This window comes from Saccostrea echinata, unplaced genomic scaffold (genome assembly GCF_033153115.1).
Source record: "Saccostrea echinata isolate AGI-Se365-2 ecotype Australia unplaced genomic scaffold, CSIRO_AGI_Sech_v1 ptg000051l, whole genome shotgun sequence".
Taxonomy (NCBI): Eukaryota; Metazoa; Mollusca; class Bivalvia; order Ostreida; family Ostreidae; genus Saccostrea; species Saccostrea echinata.
Window position 1 is genome coordinate 3,136,064 of NW_026889800.1, and position 27,858 is coordinate 3,163,921.

The 27,858-nt window shown below is 33.2% G+C and overlaps 1 protein-coding gene across 1 annotated transcript; it reads left to right on the forward strand.

Moving 5' to 3' along the window:
- The first annotated feature begins 1,920 nt into the window (after window positions 1-1,920).
- On the forward strand, window positions 1,921-3,280 carry LOC133203438 (complement C1q-like protein 4). The gene is made up of 2 exons (XM_061339218.1): window positions 1,921-2,157; window positions 2,648-3,280. The coding sequence occupies exons 1-2, from the start codon at window positions 1,977-1,979 to the stop codon at window positions 3,070-3,072; spliced, it is 606 nt and encodes a 201-aa protein (XP_061195202.1). The 5' UTR covers window positions 1,921-1,976; the 3' UTR covers window positions 3,073-3,280.
- Window positions 3,281-27,858: the final 24,578 nt, after the last annotated feature.

A 27,858-nucleotide genomic window follows, 5' to 3' on the forward strand; every position in this document is an offset into this window, starting at 1 on the left:
AAACATAACATTAATTTTTGAGAAGAGACCGTTTTTGATGCTTCGTGGACTTAGCTCTGTGCATTTGGCTTCGTTGATCTGGATCCCAACTCGGTTAGGTGCCGCTTTGTATGCATTCCAATCCGCATCGGATTTGGATTTGAGTGCTTTCCGATGTAGAAAGTCACGTAGTCTCATTTCTGATAATATATTGTCATTAATCCACTTTTCTGAATCCGCTCTGATGCGCCTTTCTCTCATTGGGAAGTGTTTATCAATGGTTTGGAAAAAAGTGTCTTTAAATAAAGCCCACATATCATTCACATTTTCTAGGTTTCTAATGGAATTCCAGTTCGTCGAAGCGAGGTCGGACATGAATGCATAATCGTCAGCATGTTTAATATCTCTGTATTTGATGTATACATGTTTAATTTTAATTTTCGTTGATTGTTTTATTTCTAATTGTATATACTAAATGATTGTCACTAATACCGATAGGAATTTAAGGAGAGGAATTTGTCGCTAACATAATTGTGATCGATGAGGGTTTTCGAATGTGGTGTAACTCGCGTTGGTTTGTTGATGACTTGGTGTAAGCCGTTTATTTCCATCTGAGCTCTGAACTTGGCGTTTTTAAGTTCATCGATGTTAAAATCACCAAGAATAACTACCTCACTACTGTCCGCCATTATTTCGTCAATAGCATTTTCAAAAGCAGAAACCCATTCAGCTTTTGCGTCCGGTGGTCTATATACGACAGCGATTGTGATTTTCGGTGAGTTGAATTGTTTTAGATCTAAAGAAAGTATTTCCATGTTGTCGCGTATTTGTACGTTGGATATGGTTCCATTTTTCTTTGGCATAAACAAGGACTCCCCCAGTATATTTGAATCCTTGTCCTACAAGTGAAAGTAATTTCGATGTAGCTAAAGGTTATCTTTCTTTTTTGTTATGGCATGTCAAACGTTGCAATATTCGATCTTTTCCAATTGTATTGTATAATTTTCCATTTATATTCTATAATTCTCCATTTATATTCTATAATTTTCCATTTGTATTGTATAATGTTTATTTGTATTCTATAATTTTCCATTTGTATTCTATAATTTTTCATTTGTATTGTAAAATTTTTATTTGTATTCTATAATATTTCATTTGTATTGTATATTTTTTTTCATTTGTATTGTATAATTTTTATTTGCATTGTATAACTTTCCATTTGTATTCAATAATTTTTCATTTATGTTGTATAATTTTTCATTTGTATTGTATAATTTTTATTTGTATTGTATAATTTTCCATTTGTATTGTATAATTTTCCATTTGTATTGTATAATTTTCCATTTGTATTGTATAAATTTCCATTTGTATTCTATTATTTTACAATACAAATGAGAAATTATACAATACAAATGGAAAATTATACAATACAAATGGAAAATTATACAATACAAATAAAAATTATACAATACAAATGAAAAATTAAAGAATACAAATTGAAAATTATACAATACAAATAAAAATTATACAATACAAATAAAAAATTATACAATACAAATAAAAAATTATACAATACAAATGAAGAATTATTGAATACAAATGAAAAATATAGAATACAAATAAAAATTTTACAATGCAAATGAAAAATTATAGAATACAAATGAAAAATTATAGAATACAAATGAAAAATTATACAATACAAATGGAAACTTTTACAAAACAAATGGAAAATTATACAATACAAATAGAAAATTATACAATACAAATGGAAAAGATCGAATATTGCAACATTTGACATGCCATATTTTGTCCTTGATACCTAATTTTTATTATTACAAAATGTCTAAACTACTTTTTGAGCATTGCTCGTAATTGGTTTATCATCTGCTCTTAAACAGTAAAAAAAAGTGATGGCGTTGCAACACATGAGCCCTATATAAGAGACTGGTTTATACCAAACAGACGTCTGGCTGAAGTCGACAGAATAAAAGATAGACATGATGCCTCTCTACTTTTTATTATGTTTCTTTGTCTTCAGAGTATCTGGGTCTATGTGTGAGGACAGAATTTCCTGTTCCAATTCCCTGTACCAGTATGAAAATTGTCTGAAAACACACGATACAGCAGTGGTAGACAGAGTTACTACTTTGGAAACGGAGGTGACAAAACTAGAAGAAGGTATATTTTCTTGAATATCAAGCAAAATTTAATTCAGATTTATTAATTCGCAAAGATCACCGTTCATCATTAACAGCAATCTTATTTGAGTAGTAATCTTTTGTCATTAAATTTTTGTTTTTATGTAGTTACTTTAGATGGATTCGCAATTAGAAAAAAAGAAATTAAATCAAAATAGAAATGTCTCAGATTTAATACTTTGTTGCATATATGGTATCTGACAAATACGGTAGGGGATCGATATCAGTTCTGTATGTTGGGAGAGGATCATCAATTTACGATTAGAAATCTCCCTAACTTCTGTTGGGAGTTTAAGATTTATTGTCCTCTTGACACTTTTTCATAAGCTAATGTCGGAAGATTCTGAAGGTCAGGTAATTTTCATTTAATAATTTTCACTGAGCTGTAACATAATCAAAACTTTGTTTTTATTGATTATCTTTTCATGATTTTCTAAGAAAATTTGGTAACTGATTATGCTTTTCAACAGCTACCACCCCCCTGGTGTCGTTCTTTGCCGGTCTTAAAACCGATGTCAAAGTGGCCACGGGACATCTGACGTTCGACAGAGACTTGCTTAACGAGGGCCATGCTTACAACTGCTCAACAGGTGTGTTTACCGCCCCCGTGCATGGCGTCTACTCCTTTACTCTCACAATAGGAATGCCCACCCCAAACACAGCCACTGATTACCTTCGACTGCATATAATGAAGAACAAAGAAATTGTGGGATACTTGTTCATCGAGTGGGAGGACATGTGGCTGAAGAGGTCAGAGGCCACCCTAGTCGAGCTTCATGAAGGAGACCAAGTTCATATCATGATCGACACTGCTCCTGCTGGATTCACAACAATAGCAGGAACCTCCTATCATTCTCACTTTGCAGGATTCTTAATTGGTAAGAGTTGTGGATAAAAGACTCTAGATTACTGACTCAGACACGAAACCTGGATTATGACAATCGTAACGCTATCAGTATGCAATCTGTCAAAACGATTCAATAACTCATATTATCATTTTATTATGAAACAATCATGATATTAATTCGTTGTTTATTCTTCCTTTCAAAATTGACACTAAATTGCACTCGAAAATAAAACAACTTGCAGTCCTCGTTTTAAAAGAGTTATTGTTTATCCTTTAGGATATTTAGATGTATTGTTGTCATTTTATTTGTAAAAATGTGTTTTAAATACTTTGAAATCTCGATACCTGTGGCAAATTTCGAGATGCTTTGTACAGCTTAAGAATCAACAGCCGTTAGATAGATATAGAGAGTAGAGAGTTGCAGAAAATGATTAAGCGATAGAAAAACCATTAAAGGCTTTCATAAGTAATAAATGTAAATATATTGAAAAATTAATACTCTTTATATATATATAATTGACTCTGCTATAAGTACATCAGTATCTGGAAATTTTCTAAACTTGCTTTTTTTGAATGAAAAATATACCTTACTTATTATCTTTGAAAGCACTTAAATTGAACTGAAGTGTTTTATTCAGTTTTTGAAGTGTTGACTCCTCGTGTTGGGATTGATTTTGCTATCTGACTCGGTGACATAATCAATGTAACCATCCGGCGATGTTGCATGACCAATAATTCTCACAACTTATCTGATTGGTAGATTATTTAAAAATATCCCAAGTCAGGTCAAATTATACAATTAACAAATAATATATTGGGAAAGCGCATTTCTTAATATATTGTGCTTTCTAAATCGCTTAGCAAATATGCATATATCTGAATTAAATGATGGTAAGTTGGATGATCGATATTGCAGAAATGAACACTATTCTGAATGTCATTCTGATTTCTGTTGTAAAGGTTCTTATTTTTCATTACAGTAAATAAAAATCGTTTATTATACCTCTATTAAGAATACTCAAATTTGATTGGCTTGTTAGAAGGCTTTTAAACTCTAAAAAGTACCGTTTACAGCAATAATGACCTAGGAATCATTGCACGTGGGTTATAATGACCCGGTCATTTTAAGAAATGAATTTAATTCTTGAAGATTCATGAGGACATGAACTACGACGCTTCACGCTGGCATATTTCATGAAGCTACACGGCCTTGGTCAGGTTACCTCGTGGGCCAGCTCTCGGGTCCTTATTTCACCATGTTGACCTCATAAGGGGTAATTAATTGTATAACAATGTAATCATTTTATTGTTGTGAAAGCACTGTGCTTGTTTGATTCACCTACGCAGGGTCCCACGCGTAGAGTATACTTACCTACTGCATAATTCATGAAGATTCCATAAAAAACCTTAGTCAGGTTTCCAACACTTCCCTCCTCTCTTGGATTCTCATTGTGACTCAGACTTAATTTTCAGGCTTTTTTAATGGAAAAAAATCTTAAACCCATACACAGAGCAATATTGTTTTTTCTTTTTCAATCGTTTGCATAGTTTAGAATTATCAAAACTGAGCATTCAATTAAGTTCCTCTTGATTTTGACCTGATATATAAGCATAAAAATATGCAAGACAAAATAATATCTATTTTGATAATTTATGCTTTATCTAGAACAGGGTCATCTTACCTAATCATCTACCTGCAAGAACATGATTTATTGTTTATAATATGACGAACTCAAATGTCAGAATGATGAAGCACCTGGTGATATGTTCGATTTCCGTAAAAGCAGAACTAATATTGAAAGTATTAAGTTCAGTTACACAAGGGATTTAAGTTCAAAGAAGAATTTTTTACTGTAAACAATATCAAGTTTCAATGAGGCATTTTCCTCTCTTGCCTCAGTGGTTGTTACGGCCCTGAAAGATGTAAATACGGTACCAATTTTGTTGAACTAGATGCGCATTTCGACAAATTATGTCTCTTCAGTAATGCTCAAGCCGAAACGTTGGAAATAAAAAAAAAAAGATGTTAAAGATTAAAGTTACATGACACAACTGTTTTCTTTTCTGGTCTCCTTAACAAATTATTATTACACAACAGATTATAACTGTAAACGCAATATTTGTGACTTGTTCAGGGTCGACAGTTCATTTTTTAAATAGCAAGGACAAATGGGGAAGAAAAAAAACAACGTTACAAAAGATGTGCCCTATATCGGGCTGTAATACATACTGAACAGATAACTGATTTTATTATATACTCATCAATTTCCTTGTTTTTGTTACTGTTAATTTTACAGAGTTTGATCCGATTTTCCAGATCACCACACTGTGGTTTTCTGAATCCATATCACTGCTCTCGGAAACTATAACATAGAAAACAGAAGGCATATTTTCCTGCGCGAACTACTTTTTTCCTTGACCCACTAAACGGAAATGAATGAACTGAATGTAAACAAACCCCTGTCAATACACTACATATGACTTGATCATTTTCTCTACATAATTTTGATTCGTTAAAAAATATTTTTATATTTTAAATGATTATTTTTTACCTATATCAATTAAGGAAAATTATGAAAATAAAAAAATAAAATAAAAACATCAAAATCGTCGTCTGCATGCTCAATTTCTATAGTAAGCTGCCCAGTGTCCAGCAGGCATCAAAATGGCAAATTTAGATGATTTAAGTACTATCAACACCAATGACTTGTGTCTTGGCAATTTTGATCTACTGGATAGCACCTCAGAATCAGAATTACAGGAAATTTACCAATTATTTGATACTGAACCATCAGATTTTAAGGACATACCAATGCCCCTTGCAGATGAAGTAAGTGGAAGTCTCTTGGAAAATCAATCAAAAAACAAAAATATGCCAACGTTTATTGAAATAAAAGAACAGACAAAAATGAATTTGTACAAATGAAAAATAAAATCACAGTAAGAAAGACGGAATCAGCTGTTAAACAGTTCAGATCATGGCTTCAGCAAGATCCAAGGAAGGAAACCCGTGACATCAATAGGATTGATCCTAGCGAGCTGGATAACTACTTAGGCTCTTTTCCTCTCCCCATCCGAAAGGCAGATGGTTCAGACTATGAGCCCGATACCTTGACAGTTATCACAGATCCATTGACAGGTATCTGCAGGAAAAACGTACCCATTTAGTTTAGTATCGGATAAGGAATTTATGACAAGTAGAACTGTTTTTGTATCTAAACGAAAGATATAAAAACAAGGGCAAGGGAGGTAAACCAAATGCAGCAGAACCACTAACAAAAGGTGAAGAAAAGTTGCTACAAAATAAGGGCTGCATTGGTCTAAACAGCCCAAAGGCATTACTTAACAAAATGTGGTTACAGAACACCATGATGTTTGGATTCAGAGGGAGTACTGAAAATTATAAACTTAGATGGAAGGATATCCAGCTCTTACAGGGCAAAAATGGAAGGGAATACCTGGAATTTAGAGAACGGGAAACAAAAACAAGAATTGGTGAAAATACTCATCTTAGAGCTTTCCGTCCGAAACAGTATTCAAATCCAGAATATCCTACGAGCTGCCCGGTAACTGCCATATAAGGCTGCAATATAAGGCTTTTAGAGACCACAGGCCGCCCTCTACCATGACTCCTGAAAGTCCGTTTATAGAGCTTTCTTTATTCTGACTAATGCCATAATTAAGTTAACAAGCAATGAGTATAAAGGGGCGAATGATTTTTTTTTTAAAAAATGCAATTGAAAACCAGAAAAATGTCCTGTAATCATAGGTACAGATTTTTTTAGACATCAATCAATACATAAAAAGAGAAACAAAAAATATTTCATATTTGCTCGACATTTACCATTGTTCTAATTGACTGTCAAAACAGTAACATTTCTACAATAGAGAAATTTACTCTCTTGCACTTAGTTCTGATTTTTATTTAACCGTAATTGACGCTGTATAATTTTGGACACATCTAGTTTAGATGTTATAAGACAGACACACAAAACCTGACCCGTTTTTATCGAGACAAATAAGATATACAGTCTCGTGTCAAAAGTATTCGTAAAAACAAAATGGCGGCGGTGTAAACAAAACTAGGTCATCAATATTTTTTCATCAGTCTACATCATTTTGTAAGTTTAATCATACCTCAACATTTTGTTAAACACCCCTTAGCCTTCATTACTGCTTGGATTCTGCGTGGAATGCTCCTGTAAAGGTCCTGGATGAAGTTAGGATAGATATTTTCTCATACCTATGGTATGGCCGTTTCCGGGTCATTTGCGGTTCTCAAATTCTGTACCCTTTTACACAGTTCCTGTTCGCCAACAGTTTTCAATTATATTCAAGTCCGGGCTTTGAGCAGGCCATTCCATTGTCAGAATATTCTCTTGTCCCATAAATTCCTTCACAGTCCTGGCTCTATGAACGGGAGCATTGTCATCCTGAAATAGGTAATAATTTGATGGAAAATGTGCTGCAACGACGGGCCAAAGATGATTGTCAATTATCTCTATATATTTCTGAACATTAATGTTACGTCCATTTTTGGTAATTAGACTTACAGTGTATCATTGTGATGTGACGTCATCATTTTTGGGGCACAGTATTTTTTTGTGTAGAGCCCGTGATATTATGGCAGGACGCGGCAGGCCGAAGGGCTAGGTGCCTGCAGTATTTATTACTAGTTTTCTAGTTTTCCAGTCATCGTTGTACTGATACAACTGATATTTATGTCACTGGAGGAAACTTCTACATTGTGTAAATTGGTGAGTGTTACATTGTTAATCGTTTAGCTGTATATACTGTGCATTTGTATATCTCAATAAATGTTGCATATTTATTAATATCAGTATTAAGTTATTGTTTAAAGTATCTGTGCACTTACACTCAAGTTTATTATTTATAATGCATTAGTATGTTAGGAAGTTAGGTACGTTATTAACATACATGTGATATCGCTGGATATGTGCACATTTATTATGTACGGGAGATAACTCCATTTGCACCATGTTTTTCAATCAGGATCTGGTTTAATCAAGAGTTATGCCTCTTGGGTTTCATTTTGTCAACAATCTTACGTATTGAATCTGCAGAGGCTGTTATTTTCTAGTATATGTAATACATCAAGATTAATTTACTAGGATGTGTTATCGTGTGTGATTTACTTGAATTATCTTGTATTTATAGTATTTTTTCTTTGTAGTTTTTGTAGTAAATCGTCACTTGTCTCGTCAATTGTCATTCAACGTCATATTTCTACGTCAAACGCCATTTTCTACGTATTTGAACGTCATACATCATTCATCGTCATTTGTTATTGCAACCTCACTTACCAGCTATCATCACCCTCATCAATAAAATCTGTGACGCATTTACAATGAGTTTCCTTACTTTCCATAGCCAGTACAATTAATGTTCCCATCTACATGTACAACACAAAGTGTGCCGACTCCATTGTAAGTAATGCATCCCCAGATCATTAAATCCAAACGTCGCCCGGCGGGTGATGCAATATGAGGTGGGTCCCATTCCTCTCCGGCTTTTCTCCATACATATATACGTCTTTCGCCATCAATCATATCCTTATATTCATCTGTAAAAATTACTTTTTTCCAGTAGTCATCCACAGTTCTCTTCTTTCTTCTTTGCACCATTTCACACGCTTTGTTTTATTCACTTCGCGCACACGCATTTTCTTCTTTACAAGTCTCCTTCTGTATCCATCTCGATATTAAAAATCTTTTCACAGTGCTTTTTGAGACAATTCCAGGACCAATTTCTGTTGTAACATTCGTTAATTCTGTTAAACTTTGCCTGCGATTCATTTTCACTATCAGAAAAATTTGTCGCTCATCCTGTGCACTTCACTTTTGGGTCGGCCACTTCCAAAACTAGCGCTAGCGCTTCATGAAAAATATGCCTACGTGCAAGTCTGTGTGATTTACACACCAATAATTCACACAAAACTTAAAAACATTCTTTAAATATCTGATAATTCTTGTAGGGTCAAATTTGATTTTCTAGGTGATTAAATCGACTGTTTCTCTTCCAAACATAATTCCTTCACCGTTCTACCCATGGTTGTTTACAGTCCGAAAGTAACTAATGCAGACGACAAAATACGTCATCAACCAATCACGTGATAAATGTCTGTCCTAGTCAAGTTAGATATAGAGTAAGAGAGATAAGTCTACTTTTGTTTCTGAAAACGATGTCTAAAACAAACGCGTTACCGAATTTCAATCTGAGCGACGCCACGTTTTACGAATACTTTTGACACGAGACTGTACGTTGGGTTCTATGAGAACCTTTCATTTTCCAAGAGTCTCAAAGTTAATGGCTTACATGGGGACCATACATCTAATATTCATAAAGATTTCAAGAAAACAAAAGACATGGGAAAGAAATTTTCAATAGCTTGTCATTATCAAAATAAAATTTATTTTGAAAATGTTTCAAATTCATTTTCTACAAAAGACATGGGTAAAAAGACTTCATTAGAACCGCTTTTCTGTTTGTTTTGTTAATTTTGATTAAACATAAGCTTACCGTCTCTAGGATTGCTCCAGGAATCAGCAATAGAAATGGAGTACTTTGACTGGAGTATGAAATTGTTATTCACACAACTTATTCTGTAATTTGCAAAAAGCCTAATCATCAGTTTTGAAGGAAAAAATGTAAAGATTAAATACAAAGTTGTATTTGTCCTGACTGGCCTTGCTATGCCGATCTATTTCTTCCAGGTCAAAGACATGATCAATTTTGCAAGAGCATTCTTAAATATTTTTGAAGATATATTTTTTTCAGTTTCCTCAGTCCTGGGATATTTTTTTGTATCTTAATTCAAAACAAATTTTTATATCATATATGAATTTGATCCTTAAAGAAATTAAATCTGCTTCAAATACGACGTACACACCACACATGTTTAATAACTTGTACATAAAGATCACTCTACAAGGCACTTAATTGTTTGATACTTGAGACTTCCTTCAAGTTACTAAGACAATCTGTACAGAACCATGCAATGTTTTCAAAGTCATTAATAGTTTCTATTTTACCTCTTGAGAGATTCTTGTAATTTGAATTAAACATCATTAAACATATGATGTGAAAGATGGCCTAACAAGTAGTATGAAAAACGTCAGTCAGCATGGACTTCTGAGCTTGAATACTGTTCGTTATCTCCATACATTTCATTCTATCTTTCCTGTCTTTAGCCTTCTAAAAATAATAAACCCTTCACGAAGCTATGTTAAGGCTTCCCGAAGCTTCAAAATGTGCTCAAAACATAATATGTCATTGCGAGATATGTTTTGGTTTCAATTTATAAGTATGGAACTTTAGTACTTCCAATTTATATAGAGGGTTTCCTCAGCTATATATTAATATATTTATTATGATATCACATGACTTTGTTGATCACGTGACGGTCATTTATAATTTTTTGAAGTGTTTCATATAAATCGCTTCGGCGCATCTGATTAACACAATAATTATTAATATTTTGTTATATAAATAATTTGTGTATCCGAAATGTGCTTGGGAAAAGTCATAGTATTACTTGGGTACAAAATATTTCGTGAGAAATTCAACTTACCTACAAATTTGAGGGTATTTTCCACACAATATCGTAATCTGTATTAAAACAAACCAAACACACATTTTTACCAAGCAAGATTCAGTTAGAGAACGTCTTCTTACAGATTTCCACAAAAATTCTCAGATTAATCCTCATTAATCACCTGCGCCAGACTCTTTTATACACACAAAATAAATTCTACCTCCAAACAGAGTACATTTCAAAAGTATATTTTTCATAAGCATTTTGAACATGCCGAATTTCAATCAAGGGTAGGTAAGCGGTGTATTTTTAAAATATTCGGACATATAAGACTTAAAAAACCTTTAACAACCCGTGAATTTTGCAATAGCTATCTAGCATTTTACATGCAGTTTGAAATAAAGTGTAAAGTTCATGACACTCTCACCACAAGTTTGTAGTGACTTGACGTTATTTTCCATTATGACGTCATATTTTGGTAGTTCAGAGATGTGAAGGCACAGAGTGCACTGTGATATTTCTAAGGGAAGCCTTAACCTACCTGCGCAGTAAATGCTTCTTCAAGGAATATATCAATCTTGCAGATATTGCACATTACTATAACCATTGCTGCATTATTTAATCATGCAGCAAATCCTTTTATCTACTTAGCCTTAACCCCCCTCGTTCAAGTTCCATTGCAAAGATTTCTCTAAAGATTAAGGACCCTCTCTACGCTGCACCCTATTTTCAGGGTACTTTTGTGTAATTAGACTTACTCACCATTTAACATAAAGATAGAAGAAATTGTAATCTGTACTGTATCACATAATTTAAAATAAATCCAAGTATTCTAAACATTATATTAGACCAAAATAGAGTATTTGAGAACTTTATTTACATGTATTTTATCCATTTGAGTAAGCAAAGGCAATTTTTCTTTATTATTACTTCATTGCCTTTGAAGATTTTTCCTGAATAAAAAAGGCACGCTCCCTATGTTAAAAATGAGTTGGTTAATTTCAAAATATCCTCCTTTATGCTGTATAATTTTCTTAAAGTCCAAAAAACATTTTTCATCAGTGTATAGAGAGTCCTTAAATAGTCAGTAATCTGTGTACATGTATTGATTATGTAGAAATAGCAGCTAACCCCAACAATTTTTCAGGGAGATTATATTTTCTTCTGTGTTAGACTGTCTGTAGACTCTCTATCCTTCTCTGTGTCTTTATAATCCTCTGTCTGTCAGCATGCAAGCATTATCAAATCGTATTCAAGTTCCTAGTGTATCATAGAGCCAGGTAGACTCAATTGGAATTTATAGAAGGTCCATTGAAAGTTCTTACCGATTGTACCTTTTTATGAATAAGGATAGATCGCATAGCAAAATATAGAAAATGTACTTAAAGATATAGCTCTAGATTTTTCTCAAAGCATAAATCTACAATTTTCATCAAAAATTTTAATTTTGCAGATACATGTCCTATGTATAATGTATAAATTGATCTCTATACAGAGCTTGTAGGATAAATGTCTAATTGTATTGTGTAAAAATGTATAGTTTTCTGTGTATAGAGATATTCTATGACACGGGTAAAATCCGAGATTGTAGTATTTCATTTATAGCAGGCAAACTGAAAAATATATAAATTTTTAAAAAGTTTCATACATTATAACAAATTAGTAGGAAATATTGTTTTTTAAGAAAAACTTGGCATTTTTCAGGCCGACTGTTTTTGACGTTGTATGTTCGATAAAGATGTTTGTGTGAATACTATATAGATGTACTTTGTAAGTGAATACTTTTTCTACATCTCGCACAGTTATAAGAAAACCATAGCAATGTTGTGAAATCTTTAGCATCTAAAAGATATCAAATTTGAATTTCTTTGTCATAGCTTCAGATGTTATAATTAAAAGTTCTCAGTCAAATGTGTTTTTGTCTGTGAATGATAAATGGACTTTTGAAAAATAAACATCACGTAATGTTAAAAATAATAAACCTTTTATTCTAAATGTTTCTGCCAAGGGAACAGAGCTGATTGAAAGAAAGCAGTGAGAAAAGTGTTTTTATCACGATCCTGACAAATAAATTTATAACGATAATTTATAATGATAATACGAAGTCCTGTTGCTCTTAACAAAAACTTTACAGTAACGCCTTAAGCTAGAAGTTTTAGTAAATACCGTGTTTGATTCTGATGAGGATATATATCACTATTAATTAAGAGCTATTACAGAGATTTACTGATCTGTATGCTCGTGTTCTCTATAACTTTATATCTTTTCATCTTTGATTGCACTAGCATAAACAATTTACAATCATTATGTGCATTGTGATTATATAAATTTAAGTTTACTTAAAATTTTTTATTGTAATCAATAAGTGTCCTCCTTGAATGTTCAAGTCTGAAATATTGTCCAGTGATGTATTATAATGGTCATTTTGTTTCATGTCTTAGGAGAGGCAGAGATTGACCAATCAAAATCAAGCAATTAAAATTCTGGCCACGCGGTGCGTCACTCTGCCTCTTCTCCCACCTACAGCCTTGGAGGACGGACGTTTTTTCAAGTTTGTTATTTACCTCCTTCCACCCCGCCTCCGCCAAAATTTTTGGTTGTAATTTTATATTTTAAGCGTTTGGGCTATCAAAATACTTATTGCATTAATATAAATATTTTTAGGAAATGATGTCCCCTTTCATGGAGGTAATTCCGAATAATTTAATTTTGGTTGTAAAGCGTCATTTGATTGGATAAAAAAATGTTTATATCGTATAACCTGTGTTGCCTACGTCACAATGACATACGTCATAAACGTATAAATCCGCTTGAAGTTACATTTAAAATGTAATTTTACATTTTGAATGTACAATTTGAAGGAATTTTTGAATGAAAAATTAAACTAATAAAGAATGATTTTAATAGCTACCCAAGTTTAACTAGTATTACCTGGGTTGGAACGGCCGCTTTGCGGTTTGTAAAGCGTAAACTGACCCAACCCAGGTTATACAATATAACTTGGGTAGCTATTAAATTCATTCCTTGATTGTTAGGCTAAAGACAGCTAATAAATGATCAAAAGAATTTACAAAAAATTACTACCATATTAGAAAGAGTTTGCACTAGCGATTGTAAAGCCTGTTTTAGAATGTTTTCTCTAGGACTTATTCATTGCATGTATTCAACAATCGGACAAAATACTATATCTCATCAATTTAATTTTGTTCAACGTTTCAAAAAATATTTAAAAGTGTATAAGATTGCTTAATTCACATGATAAGAATGAAATATTTTGTTTTTTTTTCAAAAATGTACACTTTTTACTCCATTTGTAGTGGAACAGACATCATGATGAGTAAAACATGAGAGGTAAAAAAGAGATATTCAAAATTTAAAAATTACATTAGGAAAAAACAACCAATTTTTTGTATTTCAAAATAATTTTTGGGTTAAAAAAGAAAACATACTTTCATCTTAGAAACATGATAAAAGAGGTGAAATTAACGCATTTACAGCGAACAGAAATTAAAGAATCTCCCACAGAGGACGCATTGACATTTACTTCCTGTTTTCTTAGAATTACGTAATGCTGATTTTATAACTTATCAGAGACCGAGAAAAAAATGACGTCAATGCTAAAATGAAAAACAGGAATTCAAAAAATATACATTTATCAAATATATTGACCATTTCTTTTTAAAAGAGGTTTACCTGCTTTTAATTACGCCAATAGATAATATTTATGCATAAAAGTATCCAATTATTCAGACTTGAAGTAAAAATATATTGATTAGGAGCGTCTCTATAGCTAATTCAGGTAATCATTTATTAATATTTCCTTTAAAAAACAAACAAGAAAAACAAAAACAATGAATCAATATGTGTATTTTACTAAATACTCCATTACATGAACTATAAACTGTCGTGGATTTTTCAAAGTGAATTAAAAAAGATCAATCTATATATCAATTCTTTGGAGCCTACCTTCCTTTTGAGTAATCAGTTTTGATTCCAACACAATGTTTGTACCCTTCAGATCAGAAGTCATCAGAAATACTTTTTACTATGTCCACACCTTCTAAAGAAAGTTAGGGTATATTGTTGTTACCCTGGTCCGTCCGTCCGTCTGTCACAATTTCTTCTTTCTCAAACTCCTCTTTTATTTTAAGCAGTAAGCAATTGATGTTTTGGAATATAATAGGGGGTGTCCTGAAGATGTGCAATAAGGCTTTGAGATTTTTAAGTTTACCCTGAGAGCAGAATAAAGATCAAAAAATGATATTTTTTCTATAAATATCTGATTTCCTGAACTCCTCTTGCATTTTACCCAGTACCCAAATCATCTCTTGGAAGATACTTTGTGGTGTCCAGTAGATGTACAATAAGGTTTCGGAATTTTTATTTTCACCGTAGGGGTCAAATAAAGGTTGAAATTGACGCCTTTCTACATAAAACTGGTTCCCATAACTCCGCTTATATTTATTGCAGTAGACAAATCTTTTGAGATTTGATTCCTGGTGTCCTATAGATGTGCAATAAGGTTTTGCATTTTTTATTTTGACACTGGGGGTCAATGGGGTACAAAAATAACGTTTTTTTTATGCAAAAAACTCTGGTTACCTGAACTCCTCTTACATTTTACCCAGTAGCCAAATCATCTTTAGAAGATTAAAGGGGTTGCACAGTAGATGTGTATTAAGTGTTTGGAAATTTCATTTTCATTTTCTTCTTAGAGGACAAAGGAGGGTCAAAATGATGTATTCCCTACAAAAATGCCCTAGTTCCCTTAACCCATCTTATATATAATTTACGCAATAGCCAAATTTTCTATTGAAAGACGATTGCTAGTATCCTATAGATATGATTGATTGATTGATTGATTGATTGTATGTTGTTTTACGTCCCATTCGAGAATTTTTCACTCATATATAGACGTCACCATATACCGGAGAAGGGCTTCAAATTTTGACCTTTACTCGGCACTCAGAGCAGTGAGGGTTCTTTATCGTGCCAACGCCTGTCGTGACACGGGGCCTCGGTTTTTAAAATCTCATCCAAAGGACCTCCTATACATATGCAATAAGGTTTTGGATTTTTCATTTTCACCCTAGGGGTAAAAAAACGACCCCCTTTTTTTTTTTTAAAAAAAGACCTTGGATCCCAAAACTCCTCTTACATTTTAATCAATAACTAAATTATCTCTTGAAAGATATTGTTCGTGTCCTGTAGATATGCAATAAAGTTTCTGAATTTTCATAAATTGTTCACCCTAGGGGTCAATGGGGGTGGAAAATAATGTTTTAGTTCTAAGAAAAAATATCCTTGTTTCCATAACTCTTGTAATATTTTAAACAACAGCTAAATCATACTTTGTAAGATAAATGGGTGTGCACTGTAGATATGCAATAAAGTTTTGGAATTTTAATTTTCACCCTAGGGGTCAAATGGGGATTGAAAAACAAAGTTTTGTTTACCAAAAAAAAAACCCAGGTTCCCAGAACTCTTACATTTTATGCAATATCTTTTGAAAGATGATTGCTGGTGTCCGGTAGATTTGCAATAAGGTTTCGGAATTTTCATTTTTACTACCTGGAGGAAAACTGGGGTTGAAAACGACGTACAAAAATCGGTGCCCAGTGCATTATGTCATGTGCAACAAGAATATATTTACATTTAGGGTTGGAATCTGAAACATTTTTAAGATATTTGAACAATTTTTAAATGAGATGAGTTACACGACCCTGAGAATACTTGCCAAACAGAACACTTTTATTTTTCATCTGAAGTCTCTAAAGAGACTGTAGCCCTACTGCAGGGCTGGGACAATATATCAATGAATTGATTCTGTGTAATAACGATACACATATATGTAAAAATATGGAAATATTGCAAAGAAATTTCAATCTTTTTTGTGGGGGGGGGGGTCACATTTTGGTTTTAGAAGTAAATATATTTGCCTATATTGAAACTATAAATGTAAAATACAAAATAATAAACACCATATTTGTTAGAAAATTTTGCTTTACGACAGATAAATGCCTTCCTTGAAGAGAAGAAAACAGTTACTGTGGCCTTTAACTCGACATTTAGATATATCGACGACATGTTGTAAATAAACAATGGCTATTTCCATTGTTATGTCGATACGATTTATCCCGGTGAACTTGAAATAAAAGATACCACAGAATCTGACACATCTGTTTCATATTTGGATATTTTACTTGAAAAAGACGTTAATGGTAATCTGACAACCAAGCTTTATGATAAACGTGATGACTTTAACTTTTCAATCGTCAACTTCCCTTACTTATGCAGCAATATACCTTCATCACCTGCATACGGAGTTTATATCTCTCAGTTGATTCGATACGCAAGAGCATGCTCTACGTATGAACAATTTCTAAAGCGAGGTAAATTATTGACAAACAAGTTGATGAAACAAGAATATCAGCTGTCTCGTTTAAAGTCGTCATTTCGTAAGTTCTATGGTCGAAACAATGACCTTGTCAGCAAATACAATCTATCATTAATTAAAATGCTGACTGACGTGTTTCATACTAATTGTTAGGCCATTATTTACACACTGAATTATCGACGGATTTTTCCGTTATTTCCCGATCATGACAAGTAGCACACAGCGGGTGTGACCTGTTGGAAGGGAATGCTCACTCCTCCATGGCACCTGATCTAATGTTTTAGAGGTCCGCGTTAGCTTTGCTCCAAAATTTGCTTTGTTTAATGGATTTTTGACTTTGAATACTGTTCGTTATTTCCATATATTTCAGCACACCTCTGTCTATTTCTTGTTATCTAAACTAAGATAATGATGATTTAATACTGACTGGTTCAATTTTGTACAGGCCCATGTATGATAATTTTACACTGAGTAGTATGTAAACCTGTCTGCAACAAGTCAGGTGATGGTCCACAGTGAGTAGTTTAGAAAAAACTTCTGGCTGTGTCCTTTTGTAATTAGATGTAAATCAAAGACAAGATTGTGAGTAACTTATTTTTTTTATTGTACTTTCACACATATTACACAAATACACACAAACGTATATTAATAAATGTACAAGAAATAAAGAGAAAAGAGAGGCAATGCAAAAAGCGAGTGTGAAAGTTTACAAAGAGAGAGAGAGAGAGAGAGAGAGAGAGAGAGAGAGAGAGGAGAGAGGGAGAAAGAGAAGAGGGAAGGGGCACATACTTCATGTAATAATTTGTGGTGAGCAAATTTTAGAGTTTTCAACTATTCAACTATTTTCAACTATTTCCTGTCAGTATCTTTCAATTTCATCATATTTACAGTTTTTTAATAAGAGAAACTTTTCTACTCTAATTCTTTCAGTAATAACATTTTTAAAGCCTCAATATTTCATTTTATAGTTTTGGCGATCTTGCAAAAATATATATTTTTTATCATCAGAATTAGTAGATTTTCTAACTTGTAGAAGTTTCTATTTGTAAATTTACCAAATAAAATTGATTGCCTATCAAATCAAACAGACCTGTTCAGTTTTTGCAAAATCCATTCCTCAATCTCTAACCAAACTTCTTTTACCAGAGAACATTCAACAAAAGGATTATCAAAAAATTCAATATCCTTCCCACAGAAGAAGCATAATAATGAATCAGAAGGAGCACAATGGTGAATCAATTAGTTTTAATCTAAAAAGATGGCATTTTGTAGGAATTATTCTCTGCAAAATTTGAAATTGTAGTCATTGGAGTTTTGACTCTTGGGTTGTTTTGAAAGGTAGGTCAAAATTTTTTCCCAATATCCTTCACCAAATTCTTCTCCATTTTCACTCCATTTTAACTGAAGTAATATTGCCTTTTTTCATTATTAATGAGAACATTATACTCGTACATATCTTTACATCCTTTTTTACCTTTTAAAAATATTCCAAGGGTGGCTATAATAAGTGGTTTAGAAATTGGCATTATTTTGTAATTCTTAAAACAGGCTAGACTATTTCTAATTGCAGTTCTTAATCCTGCATATTCAACATAGTTTGTGTTTACCTTAATGTTATTTTGTTTGATTTCAAAACTGTAGAAATCCCCATTTAGATCTAGCAAATCATTGATAAAAACAATGCCTGAATTAAAGTAACTTTTGATGAAAACTGACTGGCCACCGATAGTAACATCTGGATTATGCCATATGTGTTCTTGAGGAGATATTAAACCATCCATAGCTTTAGTCTAATATACTTTACACCAACTGGAAAATACATCTTTCCAAAACTTATTTTTCATGATACTACTCAAATTCTTCATAAAATCAATTCTGGACATCCAAAGATGATTTATACTTGTTTCCAATTCTGCTTCAAGTAATTTAACCCATTTATCATTTGAACACATAACCCGTCTTATCCAACTGATGTAGCAAAATCTTTATAATCTATCATCTTCAAACCCCCATATCTATATTCATGAATCATTACATTTTTTTAACTTTATGATTCTTATTTTACCAAAGGAAATTATACAAGTCTTTTTTCAAAAGCACTCACGACATGATCAGTGGGATTTGGTAAAGTTAGGAGATGATTTAGTTTAGGTATTAATAAAGTTTTTATTACTGTCAGTCTTCCGAGATGAGTAAGTTTGTGGGCTTTCCATTGTGACATCTTTTTTTTTTTTTTTTTTTTTTTTTTTTGGTTTTTTGTTTTTTTTTTTTTAATTTCTTGAATTTTTAATTTGTAATTAATATCTACCATCTCATGTAAATAAGCAGAAAACTTAACACCTAGTAAATCAAAAGATGTAGTACTGGGATCAAACTACCATCTTGAGTGGTGAAATACATCTTTTGAGAATTTTTTACTTCCAATCCAAACTAGTTTAGTTTTAGAAAAATTTATTTTTAGACCTGAGATTGATGCAAAATAATCTAAAACTCTTGTAATTCCATCCAATGAGCTTGGAGAGCCATCAGAAATAACAGATGTATCATCTGCATATTGCGACAACTTGTATTCTTCACCATCAATTGTAATACCTTTTATATCTTTGTTTTTTCTAGTTAAAATACCTAGAATTTCTGCACAAAGTAAAAAGAAAAAAAAGGTATGGTTAAATAGGATCCTCTTGTCTACAACCGCTTTCAGGGCAGAAATACTGTGACATAATCCCATTTTGAATAACACAGGATTTGATATTATTATAGAAACATTTTATCAAATTTCTTTTGTTTGTTTGTTTGTATGTTGTTTAACGTCCCTCTCGAGAATTTTTCACTCATGTGGAGACGTCACCACTTGCCGGTGGAGAGCTGCAAATTTTGTTCTATGCTCGGCACTTACGGCCATTGAGCAGTGAGGGGTCTTTTTCGTGCCAACACCTACTGCGACACGGGACCTCGGTTTATACGGTCTCATCCGAAGGACCGGTCTCCACGTCCCACAGTGGGATTCGAACCCGCGACGTACGGATCAACTCCTTACCTCGCGACTCTAGAGCAGACGCTCTAACCACTGCGCCACGCTATCAAGTTTCTAATTGAGGGACCAAAAGTATGTTTTAAGTATGAATAATTGATTGCTCGTGTGATGAATGTGCCAAGATCAATCGAAAAAAAAAATTAAAGAATTCACAAGTGAATCCATCTGGACCTGGGCTTTTATCATTTTTCATTTGTTTAAGAAATTCTAGAACCTCTGTTTTTGTTACGGCGCCCTCTATACTTTGTGATCCTTCAAAAGACAGCTAGGGGATATCATTGTATCCTGATAATTTTTCATTATAGTTTTCATTTTCTATTACTTCTCTTTTTATGTCCCCGTAATCGGAGATTCGGGGGCATATAGTTTTTGCCCTGTCCGTCCATCTGTCTATCTGTCTGTCTGTCTGTCTGCCTGTTTGTTCGCAAAAACTTTAACCTTGCCCATAACTTTTGATTGGTTGGAGCTATGGCTTTCATATTTCACATGTGTATTCCTTGTGGCAAGACCTTTCTTTGGGTGCCATAAAATTTAACCTTTTGACCTTGACCTTGGAGTTTGACCCACTTTTGCTTATTTTTTCAGACTTTAACCTTGGCCATAACTTTTGAAAAGTTGGTGCTAGGGCTTTCAAACTTTACATTTGTATACCTTTTGACAGGACCTTTCTTCGGATACCAACTTAAACCATTATGACCTTGATCTTGGAGTTTGACCTACTTTTGAAAAAATCTTAACCTTGGCCATAACTTTTAAACAGTTGGTGCTAGGGCTTTCATTCTTCACAAGTGTAATTCTTGTGACAAGACCTTCCTTTGGATACCAACAACTTTGACCCTTTGACCTTGACCTTGGAGTTTGACCTACTTTGAAAAAACTTAACCTTGACCATAACTTTTGAAAGTTGGTGCTAGGGCTTTCATTCTTCACAAGTGTAATTCTTGTGACAAGACCTTCCTTTGGATACCAACCACTTTGACCCTTTGACCTTGACCCTGGAATTTGACCTACTTTTGAAAAACTTTAACCTTGGCCATTACTTTTGAATAGTTGGTGTTAGGGCTTTCATACTTCACATATGTAATCCTTGTGACAAGACCTTCCTATGGATACCAAAAACTTTGACCCTTTGACCTTGACTTTGGAGTTTGACCTACTTTTGCAAAACTTAACCTTGGTCATTACTTTTGAATAGTTGGTGCTAGGGCTTTCATACTTCATATATGTAATCCTTGTTACAAGACCTTACTTTGGGTACCAACAACTTTGACCCTATGACCTTTGAGTTTGACCTACTTTTGAAAAACTTTTTAAAATGATAACACTTAGGGCCATTGAGCAGTGAGGGATCTTTTTCGTGCCAGCACATACTGCGACACAGGGCCTCGGTTTATACGGTCTCATCCGAAAGACCGGTCTCCACGTCCCATAGTGGGATTCGAACCCGCGACGTAAGGATCAACTCTTTACTCCGTGACTCTAGAGCGAACGCTCTAACCATTGCGCCACGCGGGCGACCGCAGTTAAATGAAATCAAGGCTAAATGGATTTAGAATACACTTATAAATTGAACACGATTCGATACTGATTGCAGACTGGCAGACAGACATATATACAAACACAGAATGAGGCGTTTAGCACAGAAGAAGTCAAAACCTTTCTCGAGCTAAATTACAGGAGATTATGAATGGTATCACTTTTCCTTTAACTACAAAAGCAAATACAAGTATGCAGACTGCTGAGTATTTACCGGATGACAGATATAAGTACAGAAGGACAGAGAAAAATCTCAAAAGAAGTCATAATCGGATGAGAGTCATTTATTACTATAAAAACAAATAGGTGAAATGATTGATTATTTACTATTTTTAGATCTTTCGAAAATGGTTCTTGAGCAAATGGGGTAAAGGCTAGGTAAATAAAATAAAAGCAGACATCAACATTATCGAGACAAAAGTCTTGGTGGTTAAATCTTTTGATTCTTATTGAGGCCATTCCTGAAAACAAGAAAACAATTATCTTTAACAATAAAGTTCATTTTTTAAATGATAAATGTAAAAATAATGTGTAATTTACTAGGTAATCTCTCGCTTATCATTATCGTGTACTAGTAATTTTTAATCTGTTTTCAAAATGCCTGAAACAATAAATGCAGTAGCAATGTAATATTGGCAGTGCCAGAGATTTCTAATAGGATTTATATAGAAAACACCATCACTTGGTATCTTGAACAAATGCCTGGTAATTTATCCCAATTTTTTGTGAGGAAACTTGTTAGAATAGCAATACCTCAACGACAAATTATTAGGAAAAATTATATATATATTGAGGAACGTCTGGCCTTAACACCGACGATAAACTAAAGCCTTAGACAGATTCCTCTGCATTGTGTTTGTTTTGTTGGTCCTTTGTCGAAACAGTTCGACTCATCTCTACACAGAAATTTATGTATACTTGCTGCCCAAAATTCATTTTGCCGTCAAAATCAGATTTCTATAGCCTGATGGAAAAACCTTTATCACATCCGTATTTATGATAAAAAATTAAACTTGCATAAAATGAGGTCAACATATAGATTGAAATATGATATGTGTAATTTCATGAATTTTCACACACTCTCTGGATCATCCAGGACCTAGTAAGTAATAGTTACAGAATTCCTACACCTGATTTCGAGACTGCGCCGAATACCACATGCCCCGGGCCTATGATTTAGATAAACTTGAATCCAAGCATTTGACGATGCTTGAATATTTATATGAATAATCATGCCTCTCTGTTCTTTAGAAGAAAATATAACAAGATGTGCTTGTGAAACACTGATGCCCCCGTATGGCAGCTCATGAAGAAGGTTAAAGTTTCTCAAATTCAAGTCAAACTCCAAGGACAAGAGATTAAAATGTTGGAACCTAAAAAGGTATTGTCATGAAGAAATACATGTACTTGAAATATGAAAGCCTTTGCAGCACCCATTCAGGGATTATTGTCTAAGTTAAAGGTTTTCCAAAGTACTTGAAATTTTTAGCTCAAGGTCATGAGGTAAAAAATATTGATATTTAAGAATAAGTCTTGTCACATGAAATGCATCTGTAAAATATGAAAACCCTAGCATCAATCGTCCCAAAGTTAAGACCAAGGTTAAAGTTTTTCAAAAGTAGGTCAAACTCCAAATATCAAGGTCAAAATTGTTGTTACCGCAAAAAATTTCTTTTCACGAGAAGAAATGTTGAAATTGTGAAATATGAAAACCCTAGCACCAACCATTTTACAGTTAAGTCTAGGGTTAAAGCTCTCTTAAAGGAAGTTCAAAGTCCAAGGTCAAGTACAAAAAGGTCAAAATTATTAGTTTCAAAGAAAGGTTTTCTAAAAAAAAATACACATGTGAAATTTGAAAGCCCTAGCATCAATCATTCAAAGTTTAAGTTTTTCAAAATTAGGCGAAACTCCAAGATAAAAAGGTAAAAAATATATGTACCCAATGGAAGGTGTAACAGATGTAAAAATATAAACACCCTAGCACCAACAGTTTAAATGTTAAAAGCAAGGTTAAAGTTTGGTAAAAGGTTCCAAAAGAGGGTCAAACTCCAAGGTCAAGATATCAAGTATGTTGGTACCCAAAGAAAGACCTTTTACAAGGAATACACAAGTGAAAATATGAAAGTCCTAGATCTACTAATCAAAAGTTATGGACAATGTTAAAGTTTTACGAATATACAGACAAACAGACAGACGGACAGACAAAGCAAAAGCTATATGCCCCCGAATCTTCAATTTTGGAAGCATGAAAAAATTCCGACGAATTTCCGTGTTAAACTTTGAAGCTGTATTGTAATGCAGCCATTTTCCCTTGGGCGGTGATTTGAATAAATCTAAACATGCTCTACAAAAAATCATCATATATTTGTATGACTAATCACAACCCTACTTTTCTTGAGAAGATTTTAAAAGATTTCTTTTCCTGTGAATTCTAGTGTTTAACTTTAAACCTGCATTATGGCTACACTCGATCCTTGGGGCTATAATTTGAAGAGTTAAAATCTAAATAATATAAGATGAGGTTTTCACATAAGTTTTCTCTTTGGTCTAAATAAGATAAAATAATATTTAATTTAAAGTCGAGTTTTGTTAACAAGAAACATTAGCTCTGAAGATATATTTTCCGACCAGTGTTTCTGAAGATATTTTAAAGATTTTCTTCAACAGTGCACACTTTGATACCCTTTTGTATCTCCACTCTATCCCTGGGGGCTAGAATAACTTATAATCTACACTATGCTTAAAACTTTTTACAGAAGTTTCATCGTTTCTAGTGGTTCTAGAGGAAAATTTTTCAATGAATCCATCTCATTTTTACCTTTTTCCTGATTATCTCTCTTTGGTAAAAAACACGGAGCCTCATTTAAACAAATCTGAATTTCTTATACTAGTACTCAAGAATGCTTTTAGTCAAGTTTTGTTGGATTTGGATTTTAATGTGTAAAGTTTACAGACAGACAGAGAGAGGGATAAACACACAGACGGACCAGGACTACAGGTAATAAGAGAGATTTTTAGAATACATGTAGTTTGTGCTTATAAAATCTTGTTAGTTTTTACCAGTATAGGGATGATTTCCAGGAAGACAGTCTAAAACTTAACTACCATAAAAGATTCCTCAGCTGTTAAATCTGAGGAGATGATTACATATCTCCATCCGGTGTTCACATGCTTTTTTGTACGTCTCCAAACATTGCAAGGGGAATTCGAAACATTCTTATGATATACCTAGTATAACACAGTTCATTTACCTGCTGAATTCAGCAGAGAAACGAGCTGATCCAGGTAAACACACCAATAAAGTATCAATACAAATATAAAATATTTACAATGATCTTTCAATATCATTCTTTTTCTTTTTATACTCTTTTCATTAGATATCTTTTCTTTGATACCTTCAACAGGTCATTTTTCAAATAACAGAGAGTATCATTAACTTATTTGATTTGTCTGTTTGTTTATTGTTAAACGTCCATCTAGAGAATTTTCCCCTCACATGGAGACGTCAACACTTGCCAGTGAAGAGCTGCAAATTTTGACCTATACTCGGAACTCAGGGCCATTGAACAGTGAGGGATCTTTTCCGTGCCAGCACCTACTGCGACACGGGACCTCGTTTTATATGATCTCATCTGAAGGACCAGTCTTTACGTCCAACAGTGGGATTTGAACCCGCGGCGTAAGGATCAACTCCTTACTCCGCGACTCTAGAGCGAACGCTCTAACCACTGCGCCACGATAGCGACTATTTGATTTGTAATCATACACGTAATATATGCACATTATATCTGATGGAAAATAAACATAGTTATCAGATAAACATAATCTTAGAAGTAGCGGATGAGAGTATTCTATTGTATTTCATTTTGAAGTACACACCTTGTATTTCTTACAAATATACATCAATTGCTTCCAGACCTTTTAATTACAAAAAAAAAAACTATACAGTGCCTAGATATCGAACATCTGAAACATAATCCTCCAGTGTGTTCATGTTCTTCTTCACCCTACAACTATAGTCTTGCTGGACGCCTCATTACTGGTGACATATATATAGTTAATGATGGGGACCTTAAATCACTTATTTTAAAAGGCCAAAATTTTAGGGAACCCCAATCTTTCCAGTGGCGTCAAAATTTCAGAAATATTATGAATTTTGTAGAAGCTCACGTCAGGCGATGAACCAAATTTGAAAAAGACCTTGACACTTTCTTAGAATGGATTAAAAGTATTATATGGATGTTGAAATCTCGCATTAAGAGATTGAGGAGCAATATGAAAACCATCTCTCCTTCGTCTTAAATAATTAAGAAGTGAAAAAATAGATGATTTCATATGTACGGGTCCTAACCTGACAAAGAAGGTACCAACATTGTCTTACTTTTCCAGATTTTTTATTTTAATTGTAATAAGAGGAGCTGAAATTTATTTCTGCAGGTGATAATGGGAGATAATGCCCATAGCCATCGCTTCCTTTCGAAGGAGGAAATTCTTCAAATCATATCAGTTTTAAATATTTCTAATATTCCTAACAATCAAATTGAATTTGAATTATCACATCTATACTGGATTTCTAAACTACATAAAAATTATTATAACAAAGATAAATAGCAGATTCCAGTAAATTTCCTACCAAGTCTCTTTTTTACTACTCACTAAAATATTAACAGCCGTGAAGGAGAAACTTCAGGAGTACTCTACAACAATATATTTGAGAAGTGGTGTAAATCAAATGTATATATTTAAGATTTCCGAGTTCGCAGCGCAGTTAAGGCTGGAATAAGGAGGCGGGGCCTAATTTTTACGGGAAATGCTTACTATGACATCACACAAAAATAAATGTTTTTCAGATTACCACAAAATGAAATGATACGCTATTTTAAACTGTTGGATAGCTTTAATCTACATCAATACTTACTATTGCATGTATTTTTGTCGTTGGTTAAATCCCACACAGCAATATATAAACAATTCACTGATCGCAATGCACTTGTCATGTGACGTCATATCGTAAAATTTGACGCAGTTTGTATGCAGTGAAAGGCGGATCAAGTTATATTTTATACAATGAAAAATGTGTTTTGTAATTTAAAAAAAAAATTATTTGCAGATATATAAGAGGCCATTAACTTGGATGCGATGTCTATTTCATGATTTTATTCATATTCTTCCCGTACATTCCCTAGACAAGTGAAACTGCCATACATTTGTATGCAGATTCATTGAAGGGTAATAGAAGGGTCGTAATAAATCGATATATTGCAAGGGCATACCCTCAATGAATTACGACAAGCTTTTACACATAAACTCAAGAGGTATGAAAATATTTGAAAAGTGCAGCGAACCTGATGAAATCTTGCAAATGAATTAATTATATCTACATTTAATGTACTTGACCAGCAAAATATTCAACATACGGTCTTAAAAATGTAATTTTAGCAATTATATAGTAGAATCTATATAGGTTCGCAGTACTTTTCACACACTACAAAGAGTGTTGAAAATAATTATAAATTAAACTTAGATTTTTAACTTGGTAATGCCTTTGCAATATTGGAATTCATAGATGATCTCAATACTGCAAGTGTATTTGCTAAAATCACGTGACTGCCACATTATGTGACAAATCTAAATAAGAAATATAAACGTACTCTACATGTATTTTCAGTCACATTACATTTGTCCGATAATAGTAAAGGCCTAAAAAGAATCGCCCATCCTTGTAAAGAATGTATTTTTTGTCTAAAAAAATTCGCCGATATTCCATTTGGCACCTTAACTGTGCTGCATTTTAGAAATTTTAAAATCACAAAATTTAAAAAAAAAAAATAATTACATAAAAACGTACGACTTTTAAAAACATCATACAACCATTTCTCACGATAAATTAAAGTCATGGCTTTTTGACATCATAGACAGTTGCTTTTTCAATAAAAATGGAACTCGTCAATATACTTTTCTTGTCATTGGTCATTTGCACACTTATTTTCTTTAAAAGCATTCTGATTGTACACAGAGTACTCTGAAGTTGATATAAAAAAAGATGTTTGAGTTTCTGATTTACTATCTCTAAGTATTTTTCGGAGAACTCCCATGGGTACCAATTTCGCCCCGTTATTAGCAGACCTATTTTTGAATTCATATGAAGCAGAATTTATTAAAAAACTTCTACATGAGAATAAGAAAACACTTGCTGTGGCCTTCAAGTCGACATACAGATATATCAACGACGTGTTATCAATTTACAATAGTTACTTCTACGCGGGTATGTTAAGGCTACACCCAGAGATATCCTATTTGCCTCTACAATAT